This window comes from Atractosteus spatula, chromosome 5 (genome assembly GCF_055471065.1).
Source record: "Atractosteus spatula isolate fAtrSpa1 chromosome 5, fAtrSpa1.hap1, whole genome shotgun sequence".
NCBI lineage: Eukaryota > Metazoa > Chordata > Actinopteri > Semionotiformes > Lepisosteidae > Atractosteus > Atractosteus spatula.
Genome location: NC_142710.1, coordinates 28,812,793 through 28,836,417, shown reverse-complemented (window position 1 = coordinate 28,836,417; position 23,625 = coordinate 28,812,793). Strand labels below are relative to the sequence as shown.

At 37.7% G+C, this 23,625-nt stretch overlaps 1 protein-coding gene across 1 annotated transcript in view; it reads right to left on the bottom strand.

Moving 5' to 3' along the window:
- Positions 1 to 23,625, bottom strand: part of hpse2 (heparanase 2) — an 84,516-nt gene that overhangs the window by 35,558 nt on the left and 25,333 nt on the right. Inside the window, exons 4-5 of the mRNA XM_088917504.1 lie at positions 2,394 to 2,567; positions 1,186 to 1,357 (exon numbers count right to left, since the gene is read on the bottom strand). Coding sequence (XP_088773630.1) covers positions 1,186 to 1,357; positions 2,394 to 2,567 — 346 coding nt within the window. The remainder of the gene's footprint in view (positions 1 to 1,185; positions 1,358 to 2,393; positions 2,568 to 23,625) is intronic.

Genomic DNA, 23,625 nt, shown 5'->3' with positions numbered 1-23,625 from the left:
CGATAAACTGAGTTGATGCTATGTGATCTGCAGTATGCCTTTTCACAGTAACTGTGATGAAAAATAATACTGCTTGTTACTTTTTTGTCCCTTCCACCTGGTGTTTTATGAATTGCTAGCTAGAAGGGGATATGATCTGTTGACAAAGCCTTCACATTTTGGGGTAATCTGGTCAGATTAACAGCCCTCAGATGAGTGCAGACACCAGATGTTGGACAGTTTATGAGTCATTAATTTCTTGGATCTGACCAGTGAAGATCATGTGACCAACACTGTACTTGTAACACAAGAATAGCAGAGAGAAACAGAAGAAAAGACAGCGTGAGAGAATTTCCAGAACTGCAAACAATCTTCACCACTTGGATTCCTCTATCACAAAGCAAAACCTAAAAAAAAATCAGGTATTCAGTACTAAAGCGAGTGAACTTAAATTTGGGGAAAGGAGTTGTTTGTTTCTTATTTTCCCATGTAAAGATCTGTGTCTACATCTGAGAGTTTTAGAAGGGTCAATGTTAGCAACTTGGTGGGGAACATTAAATGCAGTGTTTTGGAATTTGAAACTCACTCCAAATATACATAAATTATAAATATTTTTGTGTTTTGTGTAATAAGTCCTCATATGTAAAGATTTATTTCTCCACCAATGTATTCCCTAGAAATTAAACTACAGTATGTGACATCACTATGTTTTACCTGGAGGTATTTTATTTTTCAATTTTTAGAATTTATTTGCACTCAAGCTGGAGTCAGGACTGATTTGATTATTGTTATATAACCTCTGTATTACAATATACTACAAATATTGCAGGTTTCTAATATGCTGTTTCAGGACAAACCACACTAAGTAAGGAGTGGAAATTGAGAGAAAACATGTTTCAAATCTAGGGCAACAAAGTGGCACAGTGGTTAGCATTGCTGCCTGGAAGGGCTGCCTGAATCTAGTGGAGTTTGAACAGTATGTTCTCGTGTTTTGCATGGGTTTCCACCAGGTCCTCCAGTTTCCTCCCACAGTCCAAAAACATACTGGTAGGGTAATTGGCTTCTGGGAAACTGGTCCTGGTGTGAGTGTGTTGGTGTGAATCTGATCTTCTTGAATCTGTTCTCACTAATGTTTTGTATATTCTAGACGAAATACCACACACATGCAAAGGCCTTCTTTCACAGCTATCCTCAGAGGAGACTCACCCATCCAGTAGCAGAATGGCGTTTTTACGAGGCCGTCCAATATTGGGCCCATAGAGACTGGCACGGCTGTAATACCGCACAGACTGCAGCAGAGTCCGCAGGTGGGAGTAATCTTGCGCAAGCTGGCTGCTGTTCAGAGTGTGTGAAACCATGGAACGATAACTGTTGGGCTCTGCAAGGAGAAGAGCAGCGTTTTTATCACTTTATACCCCCTATATCTGGAAAAAAAGGCCTTCAGTGAGTAAGCAACCTGTCCTATACCATACAAGCTTGACAACAAAAAACAATTGTGCACTGATTACAGTTTGAAGTGATAAAGTCCTGTCTCGCTACCTAAAATTAATTAACCTGTACCCCTACCTTAAAAACGTCACTAGTCTCTCAATTAAATAAAGTGTAGAAACTGATATACTGTATGTGTTATTAAGATCAGCCCCTGTTTTCTTAACAGGAAGCTGGACCTGGGGCTATGAGGGATGGTGTGATAAGGACTGTTAAAGAAGCCACTGTTAAACGAACTGCTGATTTGTGTTGAAATCTGCCTTCTCTCTGAAACTCCATTAAAGCCTCAGCTTTAAGCTATACTGTATGTTTAGAAATTGCTTTCTTTTGATTGTATTAATGTCATATGAACTGTGAAAATGTATGAGCTAAAACATACAAAATGAGGGTAAGGAAGCCATGTATTGAAACAAACAGCCTCTTTTGTCACATGAATGTTGACATTTTTAGTTCCAAAACATGATGATTTTATTTTTAGTTTCAAAACCATCCAAAGAGTTGGTACAGAAGGTGCGAGTGGTATAGACGTATGAAACTTATGACAGAGTGGAAATAAATCAATTAAACAAGAGTTTTTTAATGACTTCTTGTGCACTTTAAAACCCTGTACAGCCCTTGAGGAGATTACTTTTTTCCATGTGAGTGAAAACTGGATATGTGGAAACCCTTGTTTGAAATAACAAAAAACAATATGTATATTTTCATTTGGGTTATTGCTGGTGGTTTGCTATGGTCTTCGCAGCCCCAACATTCAGTATGAGGTGCAATGCAATTATCTTTATAAAAAAAGCAGAAATATAAATATTTGTATGCTTTCAAAATGCTTGAATTATGACTGTTTAATGCGTACAGTATAACAAAACATGTACTCATCTTGAAATACAGTTATGACCTCTTCCCTTGCCCTTTAGGGTGATCTGACTTACCATTGCCAAGCTCCCAGGAGATGTTGTATTTCTTCCCAGCACTGTATTTGAGTAAAGTGAGAGCACTGGATCCATTCCAGGAGTTATCAGAGTTCCGGTGCAAGGCGTTCAGCCCAAAAATCAGGTGTAGTCCAGCACAGTCGGCAAAGTTGTAGAGTTTGTCTAAAGACCTGGCTGGGAGAAAGCGAGTTGCAGTTGTAACTTTGTTTCTTTACTGTTGTGATCTTGCTGTCTAAAACTGATCAAGATGTGGGTCTGGGTAACCTTTGCTTCTGGTGACCACCCCACTTGCCCACTATCTAATTTCAGGCATACACGATTACACTGCTGCACTACTGCACCACATGGGTCTACAATTAGCTCAATAAAATTCATATGTGCAGTTTATGATGTAACGTCTTGATTCACTCAAACATCTGCCAAGTATGTTTTTTTCATAGCAAATGTTCCCATTGTACAGGATACATTGCAGGTGAACAGGACTGTTTCTCAAGTTATAAATGTAAGACACAGCTTGAGTTTTTAAAAACAATGACCTGCTATTGTAGAAACATCCAATAAAATAGGTAGAAATAAAATGACAATTAGAGTAAGAGAACACATTGCGTACTGTGGGAATGTGCACCATATGTAGTTTCACCAGGGCCTCCTGTTGTGGTTTTTATTGGTCTGAGAGTCTATCTAGTTGTCTGAGTTCTGCATCACAGTAGGCTTCTCTTGTGATATTTCCTAAGTAATGGATTTTTCAAAGCTGGGCTTTTATGACCAGCTATTGTTTTTAAAAGATTCCAGAAGAAGTAATAATCCAGACAAGTCTGATTTACAGTATTCAAAAGGCATTTGTGTCTGAATTAGTGTTTCCACCTGCCCAAATTTGGCTTGGACAGAAATGGAATTTGTCATTAATAATGCCTGTGCCAGGAGGGACATATAGGGTCAAAACAACCCAAGGCAAGGTCCCTGTGTCATATTACTTGATGGTGGGAGTTCAGCAAGCACTTGTCTGTGTATGTGTAAGGCGAATCGATACAACCATAGTAGACATAAACAATAAATCATTCAATATCCATGAGAGTGTTTTAATTCAGGTTTTGCAACATTAAATTTCATTAAAATACCTTTAAACTATATTAAAAATGATATCCCCCATATGAACAAAAAAACAACATGAGTAAAAAAGATTTCCATCATCTTTATTAAAATAATTTATTATGCATTCTTGAAGTCCTTGGGTGAAATTTCTTAGTGCTCCTACATTAGACAGATCACTTGCTTTACTGCTTGACTGGGTACTGGACTGCAGTACTGGGTACCCTGTTTGGTATGAAATGAAAACTATGCACACATTGTTATATTGTTAATGACACTGTCTGATTAAGAATTGAAAGGAGTTAGAAGCCTTGTTCATCTTCTCCGAGTTCTTTATGAATGATACAATTTATTGAAATGACTAAAATAATGAAGGAATGCTAACTTCAACAAGGAAGATAGCTACTGGCATGAATAGACTGTGCAAAATGTAGAACAGTATGATGCAGTCCCAAAATATCTGCTTGGTGTTAAGACATAAGTAATTATAAAATCCATTCTGATAAATTAGATGAGTTTGACCCTAGAAGCCTTCAACAAACTGTGAAGATCAGATGGTGAGATGAAATGAATAATGTCATAGTACAACAGGCCTACTGCTGGTGAATAACTGAAGAGGCTGAGATACTGTATTTGGGCCATTTATTCAGAATAGAAGAATTCTAATTTGAATGCCACTCTATAAAAGAAGACATGGCCTCACATCACACAGAGGCAAGTGATTGACAATAACTTGGAAATGTTGAGAATCACACTGGGTAAAGTGAAAACACTAACAACCGACAGAGCAGTGTGGAAAGAACTGTCTGCCTTAAAGACTCAAGAAGAAATAAATGTAATACAACCCATTACACACAGCCAACAGCAAGCTTCTGAAAATACTCCTGGCATTGCATTATAACCAATAACCCATTTCATGCTATAAAAATGTCAGTTCTAGTTCAGGTTGAGTTGTATATGTAAATCATATCTAACAGTTTAAGAAATATGGAAAAATGAATCATATCAAATCAAGTTTTAAAAATCTGGAAATAATTTAAGAATAATTATGTTTCCATAACTAAGATTCCTTAGTTGTTTATTTAATAACTTCAACGGTATTTGTGGCCAAGTGGAAAAAATGATGCTAATTACAGATACTGAGTAAAAGCGTTAGAGAATTTTCATCAGTGTTTCACTGAAAAGACCCAGATCAAGTAATCTTGTAACAATCTAAAAATGAGGCTGTCTTAACCCTTTACCTGTACAAAATGTAAAAGTATAAAATGTCAAATTTATAAATACCACGATAGGAACTGTGTGTCCAAAATATTCAAAATAAGCAAATCTACCCTCAAATGAATGATTCCAATTAGCTAAAACAAATTTTGCATTCCTGCCCATTCTGGTACCATTCAACCAGATTAGTACAGGACAGAAACAATTCAATATTTTCTCAAGCTTATTATTCTAGCATAAACATATTTTTGCTTTACTTGAAGTTCAGGGAGGGAATGTATAACAACAACAATAATAATAATATATGAAATACAGTGTATTCTATGACAAAGCATCTTAGGTCACATTAAAATTAAAATGAGGGGGTGAAAGTGTATGTAGATTCCTCTGATCTGTTCACTTGTAAAAAAAAATCCTCATTCAATATTTCACAGGCTACGCAGCCCCATGCAGTAGGTTTAGCACTGCCTGGAGGAGAGGTGCGTCCCTCACCCACAGCACCACAGGCCAGCAAGAGTCCAGGGTGCCATAGGTGTCACTGTGTTGCCGACAGCTCCGAGCCCTAGCTAACTAATAGCACCTCATCTTCAGTGGCATTCAGAAATTGGGGAACTCCAGTCACAGTTGGCTAGTGACATAGTCCATGTTGGACCTAAAAGTGAGTTTTATGTGCTGATAGTTTAGTTTTAAGTGCTGATGGATATGCAAGATCTAATATGAGATCATTCCACTGGCGTGGAGCAACAGAACAGCCTGCGTGGTCTCTGATGACTTGGAAACCCAGAGAAGGTCAGAGTGTGTAGGGAGATAACATCACTGAGGTAGACAGGATCCAACCTGTTCCAGCTATTAAATGCAAGAAATATTAAAAGAGAAATAACACTAACACTACCATAGTTTTTTCCCCTTAATTTTATTTTTTTTCAGAAGCATTACTGAGCATCAGCCTCCACACAAAAGGGGAGGAGAGAAAAGCAGTGATGGTGCAGCTGACTGTCTGATGCTCTTTGAAAGGGATGCTGTCCTTCCATGAGTAAAGAATGCACACAGCTTATTTACGGGTCTTGGTGGACTTCTCCACTTGCCCAGATGTGTGGCAGGGCTATAGCAGGGCTTTGGAAACTCTAAATGTCAGGGCAGAACCAGGAATATGCATATTATGCTGCCCTCCAACCCCATTTCCTGCTGTAAGAAAGGAACACAGAAATTTTCTCAGCTAGGCATTCCTCTAAACACATGGGCTTCAAAACATAATGAGATTATATGTTGTAGGATATTCATCACATGCTTAACTCCCCCTTCATTCTGTTTCTTATTTTTATGAGTCAACATACAAGTGAGAAGAACCATGACCTCAGCACAGTTTCCATGACGGTGAGCAGCCACAGTCCTGTCACTCACTCTGCTCATGGTTTTAAGTGAAATATAAAGCTAGCCTAAAATACCACGAATTGTTTATTTTCTGACAGATCTGATTTTTGGTCTGTTAACGCAATTCAGGTACTGCTTTTAATATATATGTCTCACAATATTATGGGATAATTATGATGTACTTTAACGTATAATCTAGAGTGTCAGTAAGGACTTTGATTTTTTTCTATAACAACATCCCAAAATTTCCACCATACCACGTTCCCACAGAAATTTAAACACACTTTGAAATAAGTATTACAGTTCAGAATGGCAATTAAAGCAATATGTTTTAAAGGGGTTCAGATTGCTTTTCATAATCTCAGTTTCAATGCTGCTTGCTTAGTTCTGGAAATGTGGCTTTAAACTGTTTTTTTATGTCTCACAAACATGGTTACAGCCACATCAGAAATGCATAGACAAAATTCTCTTTGCCAACGATAAAGATCCAAAAGAACAAACTGCATTTCCTAAACCATTTTCTGCAAGTATTCGTCATTGAAAAGAAGCTACAGTATGTGAGATGCAATTTAAATGACTAATATTATCAGGGGTGTCACTGGAGAGGAATTAAATTTGAATTTATAGATTAAAAAAATCTGAATGTGTCAGTTGATCTCAAGTCTCACTTTTGAAAGAAATGTATGGTATAATTAGAATATTAAAAAGTATTTAACAATTAATCTCTACACAGCTCTCTTTGCCTTTTATTTTTTCTTAAGTACCAAAGTTTTCAAGATATTGCCACTCATTTCCTCCAGATGTCATCAGTCCTTGATCTATATGCTTAAAAAACAGGAGGCCAACTATGTTTTTGATTAAAGTCCACACTGCTCCTCAGCTCCCATAGCACCAGGCTGTAAATACTCTAGGAACCTTCTATATAGTGTACTGAGTACTGCACGGTCTGCATTGGTATATTTAACGTTCATACAAATAGAAATGTACTGTATCAAAGGTGGATCTGATGGAAAACAGAGCCCTGCTATCAGGGCACTGGGAAAGCAGAACCATGTGGCGGAGGGCTGAGTGATTCCAGGCTCCAGACACACCTGAGCTTGCTTCCCTTGAGCCTCTCCCTAGCTGATCTACCAGCCTCCACCGGCAGAGTGCATACCTATGAGCCAGACCCCACAGTGTCATGAACCGTACTCCCGCGTGCACCTCTCGGCGTCAACACCTGCGCCCCAGTTAAGCAATTAGCAGTGCTCACGCCCTTTTTACCCACTTATACCCTCTCACTCCTCTCAGTCCTCACTCACTGTTGAGATCGACTTTAGCCTTTCTCTTGTGCGCGTACCTTACTGACCTGACTTTTCGATTCCGACCCTGTTTTGTCTTCGGCTACGTCTTTGTTTCTGTCTAGCGGCTATTGGATTTGGATACCTCACTGACCTGACTTCTGGATACCCGACCCAGCTCTGTCTCCGGCTTCGACTCCGTCTCTGCCTAGCGTCTTTTGGATTAGCATACTCTCGATCTGACTCTCCGGAAACCTGACCAAGCCTGCCTGTATACTGCCTTTCGCTGCTAGGATTTTGGACACCTACTCTCTCAGCACCGCATAGGGTCCAGCCACCTAGTGACTTCACTGACACACAGAAACCCAGAAGCAGACATTTACTTTGATTAGGACTGCATGAAAGTGTGGTGAAAGACCAAAAGAGAGAAGGAAATACAGTGTGTGGCAAATACATCCTCAAAGCAATCCATGACAAACCTGATTTTTTTAAGCTACTGAAAGGGATAGACCTGCCAAATGCAATATGAAATATTCTATCACAAAAAAAATTATGAAATAAAGTTAATTTGTTGTGATCTTCCAGAATGATTTTCTAATCTTTTATTTTGCTCTATTGTCAAAACAGAAAAAAATCTATTTTATAAATGAGTGCTGAGGAATAAGACTGGGGAGGGGAAAATACTTTTACCTTAATTAAGAATTTAAATTGAGTTTAAATTAAAGTCTTATGTCTTTATTTACTACCAAATTATTTTAAAAAAACGTGTCAGTGCTTCTAGTTAAAACTCAGGTTTATACTGTAAATAGAGCAATGAGCACTTTCTGTGTAAAAGTACAAAGCAGACATCTGAAATCTGAACAGAAGACAAAGCAAAAGCTAGTTAAATATAGTTAAGTTAATTAAATAGCTCTCCTCTCACTTAAGTGAAGCTCTCAAGCATAGAAATACTACCACAGGTTCTTCATCTCAGCGATTTTCTCCATCATACTGTTATCTCCACCGCTTGTACCCCTATGCCCTGGTATAAAGTGACTTGCAAACAAGATTCACATATTTTAAGCCTATAATGTTCAAAACATTGGAGTGTATTATTTAACTGCAGTTCAACTCTTACCCAGCAGGGGCCAGGATTGTTGATGCTGGCCTGCACTAAAACCTTCAGAGGATAAGTTTCCAAGTGTAATGAAAGCACAAGACATGCATGCTTGCTGTGTAGCACAAAGAGTCAAAGAGCCAAATTACCTATCAACTAGGAGATCAGGTATTGTTTCATTTGTCCATCCATTTTCTAACCACTGTATCCAATACAGGTTCACAGATGAGCCAGAGCCTACCCTGGCAAGCAATTGGAACAAGGCAGGATATTCCCTGGATGGAACACCAGTCCATTGTAAGGCAGACACAAAGACAGAAAAACATACACTTTCACAAGGGCCAATTTTCTCAGAAGCCAATTAACCTACCAGGATGGCTTTGGACTGTGGGAGGAAAGGAAAGTACCTGGAGAAAACCCATGGAAACAAGGGGAGAAAATACAAAATTGAACCCAGGGCCCTATTGCTGTGAGGTAGTGGTGCCTGGTTAGCAATGCTCATTGTGACAGATTCATAAATTTAAAACACTTAAAAACCTAATTCTCTCAGCTTTGAGATATAAAAGTAAGAGGAGACGGGGTATGCCCTTAGGGAATCAAGTTCATTCCCTTGACGACAATGTTACCGCCTTCTAGGCAAAGATCTCAGAAGCCAAGCAAGACCTGGCCTTGTCAGTATTGGGATAGGAATCTTGCAAGCAACACCAAATTGTCACTGTAAGTGGTTTTGGTGGATGTGTAGGTGACTCCTTTCCCTACACACTAGAATTTCTAATCCAGTGCCCAAGTATAATGACCAGGGAAGCCATCCTATAAGAGGTGTCATTATTTGAATGAGATATCAAACTGAAGTCCTGATTATCATCAGTATTCTGGCTCATTTCCACTTTGAGCTTTTTTAAGATTTTGCCTGCCTAAAGTTCCCCCTTATTTCAATAGATGAAGCAATTTCTCACTGCTGGCACATAATGGTGGCTACCCATCAATGAGGTGGTACTACACTTCAAGGGTTGATAAATGGATAATGTGGGTCCACTCCTACATGTTAAATGCTGTGGAATCCTTTGGGATAAAAAGTGCTATATGAATACAATGAATTATTATTAACATGTTTTAACACTATCATTTAACATGCTCTAAACATGAAAAAAAATAGATCTGGAGAATGTCAGAGCAGCTGTCTAATAACAGATACCACCACACCATAACTAGCAAGCATGCTACAGAACGCTATGGCTCATTTCTGCAAAGAAGGTCTTTGTTTGAGTCATGTTAATTGTGTTCACAACCCGTTTAGGAAAATGGGGGGTGAAGTCTACCTCATAAAAATATCCCAGTCCAGTGTTCTTCACTAAAGCAGCATTCAATTACAGTATGCCACAGGTTATAATTTTGTGAAAATCTCATAATCCCTTTGCTAATTTGCTTATTTTTCAGTTAAAGGAACAGAAACTCATCCCCAGAGTTTGTGTACTGTCCATGTACAGATAAAGGGAAATAAAAGTCAGACTTTCAGAAGACTTTATTACATGGTACTGTACTTTGTTTCTCATATGGGCGTAATTAGGTTAATCTATGGAGTAAAAGCTATAGGGAACAATTATGTCTATAGAGTATTTCGTCAGGCAGTATTCCATGTTATTCCAAGTTTATGTTATTGGGTCTGAAATGTGTTTGTTACTTGAATACAGCAATATATCTACTATAGTTTTGTGTTATTTCAACAAAGAGTAATGGTTTGTCAGCTGTGATAATGGTGGTTCACAAAGAACAGCAGACAGGTGGAGTTTCTCAGATCGCTATGTTCTCAAATTCAGATTTGGGGGCACTAGAGGAAGGAAAGGGTTAAAGAGACCTTGAGCAGACTGCAGGAGGAAGACATGTTAAACATTAGGAAGGTATTTCTCCATAAGAAGCCTGTACTTCCTGGTACCCCTCTTAGTAACAATTACATGAGCAGTGGAGGGGTCTGGTTATTCTCAAAAAAGGGATAAAAAAATTAAAGTGTCTGGCCAGCCCCAAACAGCACAAAGGGAGAAGGTTTACATCCAAACCCTGGGCTGGATCCATGGGAGGTGCAGAACTGGCTACAGAAGCCAGCAGAGCTTGGCCTAGCCAGCTCAGAGGCCTGTGGAATAGCGAGCAAAGATCTGGTTCAGTGGACCTGTTGAACTGAGCAAATCATAGTCTGTTCACTATCAGCGAGATGATATCACTATAGCAAAAAATTCTTACCAACTTCTTCCTTCTAGTCTACTTTTTCCATCTTTTTATGCAATTAATGCTACAAAAATTTGGAAACATTCTTCGTCTAGACTTTTACAGAGTTACTATGCCAATGTTGTACACAATACAACGGTTATTACAGTTTCTATTATTACTCTGTAAATAAGGAGAAATGTTTGACAGTTTTAAGAGTTATCCTTTAGTCAGAGTTTGACTTTGTGAGTATGCTGACTGAAGTGATCCTCAGAGGTTCCATTAAACGTAATCAACATTTATCAGTGGGTTACATCAGGAAAGATGTTAATATATTAATCCATCTAAAAAGGCAAAAAAAGAAACATGAGAAACCCTGGAAGCTTGATATTTAAACCAAATTCAGCATAGTACTCCCACCAAATGCGTTACAGATATATGTCTAACAGAGGCAAAATGTACTATATTAATATACTGTAGCTTCATGTGAAACTGCCTTCTGAGCTTGCCTTCCTCAACTTCCCTCACCTCTGTAATTACAGACTGGCTCATCTTCAGTGGTGCCTCAGGGCCTCCCCAGGTGTTAGACATTGCAACCCCCCCACCCACACACCCTGTCTCTATTTATTCTGTCTAACACGAAGGAACACATCTCTGCCACACACAACTTCCCTCACATTCAATTACTCTGCCATCTCATGAAAAGGGGTTTATGGACGTGTCCTGTAAAGCTTCTACTGGAAATAAATAAAAAATCCAATAAAACTGGTAACTCTATCACTGAACACTCCCCTCCCCTCCTACTCCATTCCTCCGTTCTTTTACGATTCAGTGTCAAACTAAGCATCTAATAAACCTGTCAAAAATCTATAACTGGATAGTATATCTGTTCAAGCTTTGCTTCAGTCTTCTTTTTCCCCCTGGCAGTTATTATTTTGCAGCCTCTGAGAAAGCTACTTCTTTGCATCCATGCAATAGTGGGAGGAAATGAAAGGCATTCTTGCTGACAAATACACGGGGCTCCAGGGAACAGTCCCCTTGAAGCTAGAGGCCTTTAGGAGCGTGCCCCTGCAAGCAAGCTGGAGAGCACCAGAGCAGACCCCAGGACTGCTCCAGAGCCCAGCGCGGTGAGCTGGAGTGGGAGGCACAAGGAGAACGATTTTCACGCAGAGTGAATTGCAAGTCTGAAAACTGTTAAACCAACTACATTTCAAAGCCTGTTCAGTTCAAAAAAGCAATGCAATACAATACATTGCCCTTTGATTTGGGGTCTAAAACAGCAACATATGGATGAGCAGCCTGTGGGTGGAAATAAAAGCAGAGCAAGAGCAATATGCTGTCCTGTATGTTCTGTTGGACTGTAATCTATTTTTTCTAACTGTATTTCTACATTGTTTGTATCACTGAATAACATTTGTGGAATTTATTTTTTCTCAATACATATTGCACAGTACATAATATTTTGGTAATAGTAACAACATTGGATGAAGCCAACAGCCAAATGAATCAACAAAATCTAAAGCCAAGGGAGAACTGACAGGCAGATGAACATCAAAGGAGAAGGAACACATACATCCAGCCTTAAAAAGAGGCATCGTTGGATCTGTAACAGACCTTGGCCAAGTCATCCAAGTGTGCTGAGGATGAATGTGTACAATGAAAACAAAAACATCAGATTTCAGGATAGAGTCAAATCGAATTAAGTTCTCTTAATGTCTCTGTAAATACAACAGACAGACTGTGATGACAAGGAGAGACAAGCCACAAGTTCAAACTATCGCAACTTGTCCATGAAATTCATTAATGTATAGCACTAAAGAAGAAATGCTTCGGTAAAAATCTGTTCTCACTGAAATTTGCAAGAACAATATTTTAAAGTATTGGTTTGCATAAACTGTTCTGACAATAACTGTGAAACATGAATGAAACTGGACACATTCAGAAAATCCACATCTACTCCTCAATATGTATGCTCATTTCCAAGATAAATATATGTAAACTTTCTGAAATGGAACGATTCTAAAAAAAGTTAGTAAAAAGCTTAATACAAAGGACGAATAATGCAAAATGGATATTTCAATATCACTGTTCAACAATATACCGAAGTTGTAAATATCCATATCCTAAATGACTCTGTAGAGAAAGAAATATTACTTTCAAGGGAAAACAAGGAAAAGTCCATCAGTGGAGGTATTATCTCAGACAATATACAACCCACTCAGTGTGGATTGAGCTGCTACTGTTTAAGGAAGCTGTGATAATCCAATAATCATCTCTGTCATTCCTCAGATAGTAGTTTTGTTTGATCAAAACCCCTTGAGAAAAGTTTTCTAATGTTTTGTGTCTGCATATACTGTATATGGAAGCAAGAGGTGTCACACCAAGGCAATTAATTGGAAGAAGTCTACACAATAACTGGGGATAATGCAGGTTACTGCAAGCAAAATGAAAAACATTCTTGACTTGACATAGCACGGTGACAAGCCTAGGAAGGAGGTTTAGGGGGCCTGGCCAGTTTATGTGTGCCCTTTGATTGTTTAAAGGCCCACAATTACAGCAGGTATGCCTAGAAACACATGTTCTCCCTTTTACTTGAACACTTCATCTTCAAAGGAATGAACACAAAACATTGTAAATTATTATTTTGGTGGAAGAATTGTTTCTGCTTAGAACAAACTAGGGTACAGAATAAATGTTGAGTATTACTTATAATCTAACATTTATGTTTTTACTGAAAACAAAACTTTCAAGGTATCGAGTACTGTATAAAGTTGAATATACATGTCTGCATTTGGTTTTTTGTTTTTCAAGTACTCAGTCAGGTGTCACAATGGGAAATAATTTGGCCACTTCTGACTGCTAACTAGAAAGCAGGTGTGCTAATGGTGGGCATGGTTTCTAGGGGTTTGGCTGGTTCACTCTGCTCCTGCAGTGATTGGTTGGTTTGAATGTCAATCATAATACCAAGCTGGTTTTTAGTTTTCATGGAATATAATGCATCTCTAAAATAGAAGTGGCCTGTGATGTAAAATTAGAAATAACAAGATCGAAAAGCATTAAATTAACGAAATAATACATTTTACTGCATGTTGTTTTTCTGAGCTGACTAATGTACAGTACATTCTACCACTGAATCCAATAATTATGCTCTTATGATAGCAATTTTCTGCTGTAAATCATGAGCAGAAAGTAATAATAAAATGCGGACTGGTTTATATTACACCTTAAGCTATGCACAGTATAAGCTATAGCAGAATTAGACCCTTTTTTATTTTATGGCATAATGCTAGTTTCAAATAAAATGAAACAAGAAGTGCATTCTGGGGCTGTAAAGCATTATGGAAAGATTTTGAAAGTTTTTTTCTATCCACATCTGAAGCCTGCTACAAAATTGTTGATTGGCACTGCACCAGAATTTTAGGGACTCACTTTATGGGTACCTTTAAACTGATATAAGTTAAAAACCTGGAAAGACATGAAATTAGTTAATCTGAATAATTAGGGAATAGAACAATGACAGCTGTAGTAAACCTTCAGGCTCTCAATGTGAATCACTAGAATATAGGATAAGCCATGCGCATTCTGTAAACATCACAAGAGACAATATGAGAATACATTCTGGATGAGTGCAAGAATGATGTCCTGTTACTGTACACATAAAATGGCAAGGATATTGAAGACATATTCAAATGTCAACTGTAGACTTGAATAAATCTTTCAGGATCCTTAAGATGAAGTTATGGAGTTAATTACAAAATAGAGAGAAAAAGAGCACTAAATGGAAGGAATGGCTACTTCTTGTATCTTTTTCTTATGTTTCTCATTTCACTTAGCTGGGTCATGTTATTCCCCACCAGGCACTGGTCTCCCCCAGCCCCTGTAGAGCAGAGAACTCTTGTAGTATGCGTTCTGGTTCATTTTTAACACAGATCAAAAACTAGCCTTTGGGGGACACTGTTAGACAGGACATAGGACTGTTTAGAGAAATTAATTGAAAACTTTTTACAGTTCTTTTATGAAACCAAGATGAGTTTCCATAGTTCAGCGTATTTTTCAGTCAAATAGAATCCAAAACATTACAGTGCCTTCAGTCTGTGATAGCTGAGCTAGAAAATCATTCTACATTGTTGGCATTCTACAGTTTGCAAATAGTAAGATTTTAACTGAACGCTGGTAAATAGAGTGCTTTTAGTTTTTACATTCTCATTATTTTTCAGATCTATTGAAATTTAAACGTTCAGGTTATAAAGAACACTGTAAAATGTAAATGCACATACGTAAAAATCTCCAAAACAATATATAGCCTGTATAGTTTAGGTTTCAGTGGACAGTGGACACGGACATTCCATGATCCTGAGTAACAGATTTCTAGATCTAACAGAGCTCTCAAACAACTGGAAAGCCTGGACTGCACCTATATTATTACTTCATATTATATCACAACCAGAGTTTCAAGTCAAGTCAATTTCATCCACTCTATCTGAAATCTGTGATGATTTACTGTCCTAAAATAATTTTTAAAAAATCAGCAAAAACATGCCTTTGCCAATTCCATTTGCCAAAATGACTGCCAGAAATTGATTAATTGTTTCATCACACAAGGGACACTGATAGCTTGTAAGCTTTGGAAAAATGTGTTACTGCTTACTGGATGACCCTTATAATCTCCGTAGCGACTTCTCAATGATGCTGCCTGAGTCTGCCACCTGCTGAGAGAGGGATGTGTTACACAGCTGTACTGAGTTTTAAAGCATAGAGTTCCTGTCTACTGGGCAAGTTGTAATGGGCCTGGAGGCGTTACTGAGGATATCCTTGGATGAGATAAAGACCCTATGTCACTGAAGCATTGGCTGATGCATTCACACTTTGACAATTCAGCAATACACTATTAAGACCAGCATGACTTCTGTAGGTACCACTATTAATAATACAGTGCTCTAGAAGTACCATGCTTGTATTAAGACACCTAGAACATCCATCCATCCATTTTTCTAACTGCGTCATCCAATACAGTGTCGTGGGAGAGCCGGATCCCATTTCTGCAAGCAACAGGATCAAGGCAGGATACATCCTTGGCAGGACGCCAATCCAACACAGGGCACACATCAACACAAACACATACATTCACACCAAGTCTAGTTTTCCATGAAGCCAATTCACCTACCAGTATGTCTTTGGACTGTGGGAAGAAACTGGAGCACTTGGAGGAAACCCACTTGAACATGGGAAGAACATCCACGCAGATAGGACCCCGAGTCCGTAATTGAACTCAGGGCCCCGGCACTGAGAGGCAGCAATGCTAAACACTGCGCAGATGTGCCTCTGCACCTACAGCAGTTCTCTTTTCTCTTAGGAATTTAGAAGCTTCATTTTCACAATTCATTTTTGTCATTTCTGGGCTTTAATCTGAGACATTTAAATTTCCTAACTATGCTTCTCTTCAGTCTAAGGTAAAGGATTTTTAATAGAATTATTTCTGGTCTGTACTGCTGTGTAAGTCTATTATATTTACTCTGCACTCCTGTTTTGTCAATCAAAAGCCTTCTTTCCACCATGTAGATATGTTTGATTTAGATGCATGTTCTTATCGAATTCCTGCCTTGCCAAACTCTGACTTTTAGAAAAATCCTCTCCACATTTAGTTCCTCAACAACCTGTGTGGAACAGAGGACATGACCCATGGCACAATTAACCCATCCTTCAGTTCCACTTCATGTTTCATCCTTTCCCAGGGCCAGTGTTTTCACTCCATTTACACCCACCTAACACGTAATGCTTTGTTTCCAAGACTATATTACAATTAAGAGATACACTACATCTTCAGTGGATGCTAGGGTGCACAGAAAATGAGTTACTTGACCCATGTCTTTAAAATATCATCTTATTTTGAATACTTTCATTTGGAGAAATTTGAGGTAGTCATATTGTGTATTACATACTGTACAGATGAATAAACAGTACAAAGTTGCACAGATTTGAAATACATTAATGCTCCAGAAATCTCTAATGAACAAACCAAGTAGCAAGCCGTTTCAGTAAAATAGTGAAGGGAGCAAGGTTAGGTAGTTTTCAGTTATCTCTGGGAAGTTCCCCCCTACTGTAACTCTCTTAAAAGCTACAAAAGATGCCAATGCCAAAACCTCTCCTTTTTTGCTTCAAATTTTTTTGTTCAAGGTTTAGTCATGCTTTTTCTGTTTAATAACACAAAACACTTGGAATCGTTTGGCTATTCATGGGTTAAAAGACAAACACTTTACAACTTCTGCCAATGCCATCAGGCAATGACAGCCTTTTCAGTGCTGGATTAACATGCACATTCTTTACACAACAGCTGAAAAACAGTGCGGAAGCAATGGACTGACTAATTCTTTTCAACTTAATGCAAAAAAATACCTGGAAATTTTGCTGAAAGAGAAACTAAATAGGTATGTTTGCACAAATAATTTTAAATACAGATTTTTTAGACAGTTTTTTATGTTGTGAATTTTAGTTCTGATAATGAGGAGAATTTCACCTTTGGAAGAAAAGTGTAAAGTACACTATACATTTTTATTTGCACTACTTGCAACTTTAAAATAGACATTATAGTTTTTTTGTGTGGACCAAGTTAAAATACAAAATCTCTGACTTTCCTGGTTGGAGAGAAAAAAAAAAGACTTCAGCAAAACAAATAGCGGAGTCTGAAATAGTTGGACTTCTTGAGAATTAATTCCTTAAAAGCACCTAAACAGTTGACCTGGATGGACATTCTAGCATTAGACTGGATCATGTTAAGCAATGAACCCTTCCAGTTTGTGATTGTCACAATACATGTCAAAAAACTTGTCTTTGGTGTTCATTGTCTACACTAAAGTGTAGAGCTTGCACTACAAAATTCTGTAAATAAAGGAAATAAAAAAATGTTAAAAGTGACTGATTCTGTCATGGTTTATACCTAACTTGAAATGGAAATATGGTTTAAATAGACTCCCACTGCCTGTGGTGATCCAAACATGCAATTAACTACATACTGTACAACCTAAATATATTTATGTTTACAAACAACACATTTCATATGTACTTCCCTTTGAAAGGGCATGTTTCATTCTGGGAAATGGTCAAGTCAAACTCAGTTTTGTATTTAAAAGAATGCTAAAAATGTGAGCACCTGTTTTTAATTTCATTAGATGGGCTGTGTGGGGCTTGCATTGTGTGTGATGTGACGTGTGTGGCATTCTGTTAGTGCTGTGCTGCCAGGCAGAAGGAAATGTGACTGAATGATACGTTAACATCTCAGTGCACACTCCCGTGTATATACATACACACACATTTCTATACACAAATCAGTCTTCTCCAGAGACCCTCATGCTGACACATAATTCCAGAGTGAAAGAGTGTCTTTGGTTTTCCGGATAGTGCTAATAGTCTCTATGGGTGCCCATTAGGATTTGCCCTTTTGTATAAACTATTGCAAAAACAAAAATATGTAGTAAGAAAAAAGGTGACAATTTCAATCTTACATTAAAAGAAATATATCAGAAATATAACTTTTAAATAAAACTACAGTACATTGCACAAATCCAGAGAATGTATGGTTCCTTTAGGCAGCTCTTGTTTATAGCTACACATGTCTCTATAAAAGATTACAAAATGAAAAAGAAAAATTGGTAAAACCTCAAAAAGTCTTGTGGACAACTGTACATACATAAAATATTTATGTGCTGCTAAATCTTTTAAGAACATACTTAATATCCCTTAATTTTCTTTTTTCCCAGATGTAAGCACCCTTAGTTAATTTACGTCATTGTGTGTTTGAAGCTTAATGTAAAACAGTTATTTTTGTACTATCTGAAAGATATACAGTAAAGCCAATATTATGACAATGCTGACAGCTTTGACTAGCTGCATTTGTTTGAGATTCCAATGGTCTGCATTAGAATGACATGGAAAAATATGTTGCATCCTGAAACCGTTTGACTTGATTTATTTTGTGCTAAGTAATGAAATCTTTGTGTGGAAAATACAATAGTGTTTTAAGAAGAAGCAGTAGTATTTGGTAGCAGAACTGTATTGCTATCCTAATGTCCAGACTGGCAGATGGCAAATCTACAGTATTTTCTATCCAGGGTGAAAAACAAGTGTTCTGAATAGAAGATACTAATTTCAAATTAAACAAAAGCTCTGTTTGTGAATTACAGTCTACTCTTCTTAGAACAGCTGCATTTTTTCTTTAACTTGCATGTGGATAATGTGTAACATGCATTCAAATGCTACCCTCTTTAATTTAAAGCAAAACATGCAACACAGGGGCAGCACAGTGGCACAGTAGTTAGCATTGTTGCCTTGTAGTGCTGGGCCTCTGGGTTCAGCTCTGGACCTGAGGTGCTATCTGTGTGGGGTTTGTACTGTATGTACTCCCTGTGTTCGCAAGGTTTTCCTCCAGGTGCTCCGTTTTCCCTCCACAGTCCAAAGACATAGTGATAGCTTAATTGGCTCTGGGAAAATTGTGCTTGGTGTGAGTGTGTGCATGCTCTGTGATGGACTGGTGTCCTGTCCAGAATATACCCTGCTGTGGGGCTGCTGCTGCTCCCCAATAACCCTGTGTTGGAGAAAGCAGTCAGAAAATGGGTGGGTGGATGCAAATACAGAAAGAAATTAACTAATGTAGAAGTACTGTATGCAATATTATATACAGTATTCTAAATATTTTGAACTCATGGTTACAGAATTATTTATGCACCATTTCTGATTTCCTGTGTGACTTTACCTTTCAAAACTATGAATTAATTATAGTTAATTCGTATACAGTATTAATTAATATATGAATTATATTTCTTTACTTAAACTAAAGAATAGTTCAGTTTCATGTCCACTTGTCTGGATTATTACTACAGTATTTTTCTTAGAACAATTATAAAATCAGTGGTTATAAAGTAATATTAAATTACCAATAACATTTCAGCATCACTTAGTTACAAAAATAGAAATATGTCTCTGAGGTCTGGGAAGGGCTAGCGACATGTAAGCTATATCTTATACAATGAGAGTGCATCATTGTTATACATGAAGGCTGTGATTAAAGAGTCTCTTCTGAATTATAAATCTTAGCAAGCACACAGCATTTTTGTTACTGTGATGATTATTATTGTCTCCAGGCACTCACATTTTGCTCATCAGAGATCTGTCATGCTGTCATGTTCAAACAGCCTGCCTCTGGACCCTTAGAATACCAGAAAGTATTAAAACCTGGTCTTCATTCTCCTGCTTTAATGCTATAATTGCACTGGGATTGCTCTGTCATTTTAAAAATGTTGTAATTAAGCGTAACGGCAGTCAACACAGTGAGCTGAAGATAACCCTGGGCTCTTAATGTCTGGCATAGTGGGCTACCTACAAAAACATCTTACATCAAATAACGGACATTCTTTATTTCTTACAGATGTGATGGATGGGTTTTTTGGTCCTGGGTTCTGCCAGACTGCATGACAATTTGCAGAATTGGTAAGATGTGGTAAGATTTACAGGTGACATTCCAGAAATTTACCCCCGGGCTCCAACTATTTATTCTGTAACACTGTCATCAGTCAAGTGACTATTTTAAATAAGGTCTTTCATATTCTAAAAAGGAGAATACAAAATATTACATTTACAACTTACATCAACTTTCTTACATTGAATCAGAGCTTTACTCTCCAACAAATGTAGTACTAACATAGTCTTGTTGATCTCTTTAACCAACTTAAAACCATTCATCTCTGCTTCATAAAATGTTACAAATGAGAGAGGCCATTCAGGCCCATCTAGCCCATTTGGTAGTTAGTAGCTAATTGTTCCAGCATCTCAAGCAGTTGTTTCTTGAAAGAAATCAGGGTATTGTATCTAATATTTTTCCTAATTGATTTGTTTAACCATTTGGGATACAGATTTTAGCATTAGATCTACTTATTCAGATAAATCTGTTTTGTCCTTCAAGCAAATTTGGTTAAAACTGCCACCATCCGTTCTCCATTGATTCCATATTTATTGTGTCCCGTTCTTAATCTCTTAAACTCCATCTCATTCTTTAAAGTCTGATTTTTCTGAAATTGTAAGTTTTTGATTTGGACTCAACATGTACAGTTTTAGAGTGCTTCAAAGAATGCAATGTTATGATCACAGATCCCATTGTTTACCTTCTTTGCCTTCCTCCTCTCCAATCTTGTATTCCTATGTTTGTATTTTTTAATATTGTAGATGACTTTGGGCATTTGTGAATCTTGGGTCAGATTCGCAAGCTCCCAATCTCACTTCTTCATCTCTCTATGCTCATCTCTGGCTTGACATATATGCTGTATAAGGCACATTGCATTTAAAAATGATCTATCAAACAGGGATACTAAGGCAGAGCTTACATGTTGCACTATATACTATAAGCAAAACTGTAAAGGGAATCTATCCCTGTTGGGCAAAAAAAGTAATTGCACTTACAGTTTTTACAACACACATCATAGTCAACATACAAAGATACAAATTAGCCATTATCCTTTGAAACCAGATAAATAATTATTAAAATTATTTAACTGTATAAAAAATATTCATTAAATTATATAGCTCAGGGCTAAAAATAATTATTTAACTCATGAGTGCAGACAGGGCTTAAGTCCTATTGTTCAACACATGGGTCTTTTGTTTCTGATTCTAGAGCTAATTAACTGAACATGCTCTGGAGGTGAAGTGTTGATAACCCCTATTTTCTCTCTAGACATTGGAATGACTCACTGTTGCAGATTGCTCACAGGACTATGATCTAGGACCAATGACTGCAAAACACTTCAAGGAATATTCGATTACAATTGCACACTCTGCAAAAACCTTCAGTTCCTTCAGCCCTGTCACTGGTTGGGAATTGATGTTGGATACAGTTATGACAAACACTTAGTGGATACTACCTTGGTCTTTGATACCAGTATCATGGGCTGCAGAAGCACAGAAAGCCTTGATGTCAAGCAGCCTCTCACATTCTCCAAAGGGACAGTCATTTAACTCTGAATAGGCTGTTGTGCAATAGTTTAAACACAACACAACCCCCCCCCCCCCATTCCCACCTTAAAATGTAAACTATTTTGTATGCAACTTTTATATATTAGGGTTTATATATTCAATATTTTTAATTTTATGTACTATTTTAGCATGGGTGTTACATCACAATGAGCATTATTGATTTATTCTAAACCACCTTGCTTTGACACCCTCATTGGATAACGGTCATAAACAGAAGCTATGCTCTTGTTATAAGGCAACTAAACCCTGGACAAGCTAAAGATCTGCCCTTAACAGGCTGTGGTAACGCCCTGCCAATTGAGCTATGCCCCATAGGGTGCCCTGTGTAATGAACAGGCCTCTGTTATAACGGGCTCTGACAGATCTGGGTTTGCGTGGTGCCTGCAGCACCACAACGCACATTGTTCCCAGATGTCTTCCAAGTGCAGCAGATTTTACCTCAAACCTTTACCTCAAACATGTCTTCCAAAGATGTGAACCATCGAAACATTCATCTTCATTGTTAACATGGGGATTGGTAAAAAACACACTTGCTGAACAGTAAGTCCTATGGAACCAGGTAACCCACACCAACAAGGGAGAACATCCAGACTCTACACAGATACTGTAGCTCCACAGGTCCAGAACTGAATCCCATTGTGCAGCCCATGAACAGGAACCTCTTCTGCAACATTGTACACTATGTTTCAGGAAATTCAGTTATGTAAGATGACAAAACATGATTTTTGTGAAATGGAAATCATGGACAGCTTATCTTAACTTTCTGTTGTGTACATGGATAGTTAACATCAAGATTTTTTCTATAGTGGTGCTGTTCAATCTCTCCATATAACGCCAAAGCCAACATTACAGACGCTCTCCACGGACAGCTGAAGCCATGGCATTATGCATCTCATTGTACTCTTGTGTAGCAAAAAACAAGAAGCAAGGGATAGAGATTTCATTTTCAGGATATCCAGGGGAAGGCATTGGTCCACGCTCTGATGACTGGGCTTCAGCCACCATCTGGTTAATGAAAGCCCTCAGCAATTACTTCCTTTCTTTCAGAGGATGTCTGTGTTGTCAAAGCTGAGAGAACAATGACTAAGAACTAATTTTGGAAGGAAAACTCTTTTTCCCACTTAGGAGGGGCATTCGTTTTTCACATTTCCAGTTTTTCAAAGCTTGGTTTCCTTTGAAACCTAAAGGACCTCCATCATTTCACACATTAATAAGCATCACATTAATGCAATTGGCCAAGCTTTCATACAGCTGTGCAATAATAAGCCTCAAAGCTATCCAAGTAAAAAAAGAGAAATAACAGCCTGCTTCAACCTGCACTCTCAGATTAAAAATCAGCTGTATTCTAACAATTTCACTGTAGAACATGCTATTCAGGTGTATGATCTGTATATATTTCTCCTCTCAATTTTATGGTAACTTGTAAACTTCCCATGTGACTACAAATAATACTTACAAAGCTGAAACTCAATAAGTTGAGGATAATAAACAGTTGAGAGAACAACAAAGCTGGAGGCTGTTCATTCTTGTCCTCACAAAGGTAAGAGAACGGAAGGCTTTATGGAATGAAAAGATATCCTCAGAAAATTACTGAGAGCTGGGCTCTCAGAGGATGTTTCTCAATAACCATCAATTTTGTAATAAGGTGGCAACACCCAAACTGTGCTTAATGTGTACTTAAACTCTTTTCTTACACTCCTGCACTCAATTCTTAAGAGGAAATCACCAAAGGTCATGGAATGACAGTGATTCACTAATCATATTTTTATTTCAGAAACTGTTTTAGAGTTGTAAGGAATGAAACTAACAGGACGTGAAACATGGTGAGGTTATATTATTAGAGTTAAAGCAGACTGATCCTAATTTGTTGATTCAAGAACTTTTGTACTCTAACATATTTAAGGTTTTCTTAGGTACTTTCAAAATAAGTTACTGTAGAAAAATATAATTACATTAAGCA